At 40.8% G+C, this 5,879-nt stretch overlaps 1 protein-coding gene across 1 annotated transcript in view; it reads left to right on the top strand.

Annotated features, from left to right (window-relative positions):
• Positions 1–5,879, top strand: part of CGAS (cyclic GMP-AMP synthase) — a 44,056-nt gene that overhangs the window by 24,727 nt on the left and 13,450 nt on the right. Inside the window, exon 2 of the mRNA XM_007945216.1 lies at positions 1,872–2,091. Within this exon, the coding sequence (XP_007943407.1) occupies positions 1,872–2,091 (220 nt within the window). The remainder of the gene's footprint in view (positions 1–1,871; positions 2,092–5,879) is intronic.

Here is a 5,879-nt window from a genome sequence, read left to right as displayed (position 1 = left end):
AAACAAACAAACAAACAAACAAACAAAAAAACGCATAACATGGATGAACTTGGAGGACATTATGCTGAGTGAAATAAGTCAATCACAGAAGGACAAATATTGTATTAATCTGTTATTGTAAAAGTCAAGGAAAAGTTTCTCTATGGAAGGAAAGTGTCTTTGTTGGTTACCAGTGGTGGGAGGGTAGTGGAGGGAACACTGTTGGATAGGTAGAGATAAGCATTGATTTGGGTGAAGAGAGGGGCAAAGTACCAAATGTGAGTGATCAACATGGTGGCACTGAGGAAGAAGAAGACAGAGAGAGGTACATGGGAGGTACAGACAACAAAAATGAACCCTTATGCACATACAGTACTGCATTGTCAGTAACAGCAAACATGGATATACAGGTGGGTAGATGGGTGGACAGGCTGAACTATTAGGTATGTCTACGAAGCAGGAAGTGTACCCAAGACCATGTATAGGGTTGGCAGACAATGGTCGTATAAGTGTATTTGTATGATCTGAATTTCCAGGTGTATAGTAGAACTGACAAGGAACAAGGTTGTAGTCACTTCTTGGTCACAGCCAGCTACCCAGAGGGACCATGTAGTTGAACTGGTGGGCTGAGGACCACAGTCGCAGGGGACATTAAGGTCAATTGGCATAACATACTACACAAAACATTGTTCCACCTCGTACTTGGTGAGTAGTGACTGGGATCTTAGAAGCTTGCAAGCAGCCATCTAGATGCAACGGTGGGTCTCTCCTCATCCAGAGCAAAGAACAATGAAGAAAACCAAAGATTCATGGAAACAATTAGTCCTAGCTACTGGTACACCATGTGATCCGCAGACTATATGACTGTGAGACCAGAAGAACTAGATGGTGCCTGGCTACCATTGTCACCCACTCAGAGGGGGATCTATGTAGGACATCCTGGATAGAGAGGGAGAACAATGTGGAACAAAACTCAAAATCATTTGGAAAAAAAAGAGGGGGGATCAGGTTTGCTGGTCTGATAGAGCCTGGTGGAAGCACTGAGACTATAGTCCCTATCTGCCGTTCACATCTGGAATTGAACCCATACCTGTGGCTTCCAGTCAAACAAAAGACAGGCATATGAGCTGAACCTTTACATTAGGTAGATACACTCCTTGGAGAGATCAATCATGGGAGAATAGGAGGGCTGTGTATGCACAGGGAGACAGCTTGGGGGGCAGAAGTGCATGGGGGGCAGAAGTGCATGGGCGGGAAGGACACATGGAAGAGGTATCTATGGGGAGGAAGTGGGAGGGGAGCTGTTGCATTGTGGGAGATTGCAGTCAATGTCGTGAGACAAAGTGTATGTGTAGTGCTGTATAGAAAATGAATTTGCTCTGTAAACTTTCACCCAAATCACAATAAAAATTAAAAAAAAAAAAAAAAATGCTGTGCTTCAAAGATACTAATGTAATGCATGACTTAGAGCTTAGTCACTTGGGTGGCCAGTAGCTATGGCTCTTGCTCACCTGGCCAGGAAGTGACTACACACACTTTTGAGACCATTTTCACAGGAGGGTGACTGCAGTGGATTGTGACAAAAGAAAACACCATAAAGGACTTTGGTTTAACTAAAATTTAAACTCCAAATAAAACTGGGATCGATTTTACAAGTTTTCATTATATCATTTAGGATTATTTTTTTATTTGAGTATAAAAGTTAGAATAAAACCAGTAATACATTTCAGCTTGCCCTCGGCTTCTCTGGTCCCATTTCCAAATTCCTAAAAGTTAGGAATTTGGTTTTTCAAAGTAGACTTTTAAGTAGAAATTTTAAGAAGGAATTAATTGCAGTAGATTGGAAAATACTCACAAGCAACCATTTCAATTCTCTTTTTACTATTTCATAGATATCTGTTCCTAATGAATTTGATGTCATGTTCAAACTGAACGTTGAGAGAATTCAGCTTGAAGAATATTGTAATAGTGGTGCTTTTTACTTTGTGAAGTTCAAAAGAAATCCCAAGGGAAATCCTCTCAGTCAGTTTTTAGAAGAGGAAATACTATCTGCTTCTAAAATGCTGACAAAGTTTAGGAAAATCATTAAGGAAGAAATTAAAAACATTGAAGGTAAGATTTTTTACTTTTGATTTTTCAGTGTCCAGTCATACCTACTAACTAACTACCAATGTACAGTCCTATATTGATCTTTCTTGACCTCCCTGCAGCAACCTCTTAACTCCTTCTAGAAACAACTCTTTTCTCTTGGCTTCTGTCCAGTACATTTTCTGGGGGCTCTTCCTAAATGTTGATTAGCTCTATTTCAGTCTTCATTTAATATTCATTGAACTACTGACTGCCAGCAAGTACGTATGTTTGAATGAAACAAGTGGGCTCCCCTCTTGAAGCTTGTGACCTACTAGAAGAAACGAAGAATAAATAACATACAATACATATTGCAGTGAGTGCTCTGAAGTTAATGAACTGGGAGAAGCAATATTGACTGGGAAGACAGAAATACCTTGCCAAGCTCAGGAAACAGAAAGAGGCCCATGTGGGCAAGGGGAAGAGTGACATGAGATGAAGTTGAAGAGGTGGCCAGGGGCCAGATTCCAAAAGGACTTGCAAATTCTGGGAAATATTTTAGATTTTATTCTGTGTGTATTATTAATAAGTCATTGACAGATTTTAATCAGAAAGTGGTGATTGACTTTGTGTTTTTAAAAGTTTAAGTGATAGATTATGGGTAGCTTAGATGAGGTGGAGTTGGCATGCTGGGGATGGACAGAAGCAAACTGATTCAAGCTATACTAGTCCTTGCTGCTAGATTAAGTGTAGGAAGTGAGGGAGAGGGTTAAATTAAAAATGGCTCCCACATCTCTGGCTTGAGCACTTGGGTGCATTGGTTGTGCCATTTTTTGAGGTAGGAAGGACTGAAAACCAAAAAACCAAACCCACTGTCATTGAGTTGATTCTGACTCATAGTGACACTACCGGACAGAGTACAACTACCCAACAGGGTCTCCAAGGCTGTCAATCTACAGAAGCAAAGCCCAAACCACACCCACTGTCGTGGAGTCGATTCTGACCCACAGCGCCCCTAGAGGACAGAGTACAACTACCCAAGTAGTTTTCCAAGGCTATAACTCTACAGAAGCAGATTGCCTCATCTTTCTCCCATGGAGTGGCTTCTGGGTTTGAATTGCCAACCTTTTGGTTAGCAGCCAAATGCTTTAACCACTGTGCACAAGAGCTCCTAGGAAAAACTGCGGAGAAACATAATTTGGGATAGGAATTAAGAGTTTGGCTTCAGATATGTTAGGGTAGAGATTCCTGTGCTATATCCAAGTGGATGTCAAATATGCAATTGGGTATGAGTTTGGAGTTCAGAAGATATGTTTGGGCTGCAGGTAAACATTTGGAAGTTATCAACATGTAGACAACATAGAGAACAGATGACCTTACCTAGGCAGAGTATAGGCTCATTTATTCATTAATTCAGTATGTATTTATTGATCATCTAATGTCCCAGGCACTATTCTGGATGTTTGGGATATGTTAATGAATATATGGGTAAAAACTTCCAATCTTCTGTAGCTTATAATCTTGCAAATGGAGACATGCAAATTAATAACCACTAGAAACCCTAGGGCACAGGGGCTTGTTCCTAGGGGAAGGAACAACTCAGAAAGGGAAGGTGGGAATGGCTGCAGAACTCAACAAATATAATCAGTGTCACTGAATTGTGCACGTAGAAAACAGTTGGAGTAGTGTATGTTTTGTTCAACAACAACAAAAATTATTAAAAAAATCTTGAGGAAAAAATAATGATCTTATGCATTAGAATATACTAAGAACTATGGGAGGAACACTGATGATACATTGGAAGCACTTACTCATCTATGCCAAGTAATTTGGAAAACAACTACTTGGCCAACTGACTGGAAGAGATCCATATTTTTCCCCATTCCAAAGAAAGATTATCTAACAGAACATGAGAATTATCAAACAATATCATTAATATCACACACAAGTAAAATTTTGCTGAAGATAATTCAAAAACAGTTGCAGCAGTATACTGACAGAGAACTTCCAGAAATGCAAGCTTGGATGCAAGAATGGCCAGACTTCGTCTCACCTACTTTGGTCATGTTGTCAGAAGGGAACATTCCCTAGAGAAGAATATCATGGGTGGTAAAGTGGAGGGTCAGCGAAAAAGGGGAAGGCCCTGAACGAGATGGATTAACACGGTAGCTGCAATGATGGGCTCAAGCCTAGCAAGACTGTGAGGATGGTGCAAGACTGTGAGGATGGTGCACGACTGGGCAGTGTTTTGTTCTGTTGTACCTGGGGTCACTATGAGTCAGAGCCAATTTGACAGAACCTAACAAAAATGACGCGGGGAAAAAAGTCTAACAATGTGAAAGGGATCCGGAGAGTTCTGGGGATGGGTGTTGTTGTTATGTGCCATCAAGTTGGACCTGACTCATAGTGACCCCTCCTTGGGTTTCCGAGGCAGTATCACTACGGAAGTAGATTTCCCAACCTTCCTTCCGAGGAGTGGCTGGTGGGTTTGAACTGCCAGCCTTCTGGTTAGCAGTCAAGTGCCTTAGGCACTATGCTACCAGAGCTCCCCTGGGGATGGCAGTGGGGGGACAAATTGCATTGTTAAATAGAGTAGTAAGATGATTCCATGAGAGGTTAGACTGGAGAGAAGAAGCAAAAGGAAGAATATGAGTGTTTTCCAAAAAAAAGGAATAGTCAGTGTTTAGGATGCTGCTGACAGGAAACCACTGGATTTGGTTTTTTGATTTTGTGGGGGTTAGTGACTGACAAGAGCACTTTCAGTGGGGTGATGGACCCAAAACACGGAAGAGCGAAAGGGTAGGGATGTAATGGAGACAGCCTCTGCAGGCAGCTCTTTAATGTTTTGGCTGTGTAGCACTAGTAGAAAAGTTCAACAAAACAGAAAATAACAAATGCCAGCAAGGATGCAGAGAGATTGGGACTCTCATATGCTGGTGGTGGGACTGTAAAATGATACAACTACTGTGGAAAGGAGTATGGCAATTCCTTACAAAGTTGGAATTAGAAATACCATTTGACCCAGCCATTCCATTACTAGGTATATATCCTAAAGAAGTGAGAGCCAGGACAAGAATAGATATACGCACACCTATATTCTTCGCAGTATTATTTACAATAACAAAGAGATGGAAACAACCTAGGTGTCCATCAACTGAAGAAGGGATAACCAAACTATGGTACATACGCACAATGGAATACTGTGCAACGCTAAAGAATAATGTAGAATCCGCAAAAGACCACATAACATGGAGGAACTTGGAGGACATTATGCTGAGTGACATAAGTCAATCACAGAAGGACAAATATTGTATTAGTTCATTATTGTAAAAGGTCAAGGAAAGGTTTATATATGGAAGGAAATTTTTTTTGTTGTTGTTATCAGAGGTGGGAGGGTAGGGGAGAAAACACTGTTAGACAGGTAAAAACAAGTATTGATTTGGATGAAGAGAAGGGCAATGTACCAAATGTGAGTGATCAACATGGTGGCATTGAGGAAGAGGAAGACATAAAGAGGTGCATGGGAGGTACATCAACAAAGATGAATCCTTTTGCACATACAGTACTGCGTTGTCAATGAAGACAAACATGGATAAGTGGGTGGATAGATGGATGGACAGTCTGAACTATTAGGTATGTCTATGCAGGGGGGAGTATGCCCAAGACCATGTATAGGGTTGGCAGAAAATGTGTCTACAAGTGTATTAGTATGTTCTGTAAGAATTCCCAGGTATAACCTTCTAAAAATTAAATTTTTATGTGCTTCCAAAGACTTCTCCAAAAGAGTCAAAAGAGAACCTACAGATTGGGAAAAAATATTTGGTAATAACATA

This window comes from Orycteropus afer, unplaced genomic scaffold (assembly GCF_000298275.1).
Source record: "Orycteropus afer afer isolate SDZICR_OR568_19922 unplaced genomic scaffold, OryAfe1.0 scaffold00133, whole genome shotgun sequence".
In the NCBI taxonomy this organism is placed as follows: Eukaryota; Metazoa; Chordata; class Mammalia; order Tubulidentata; family Orycteropodidae; genus Orycteropus; species Orycteropus afer.
This window is presented reverse-complemented; position numbering and strand designations above follow the sequence as displayed.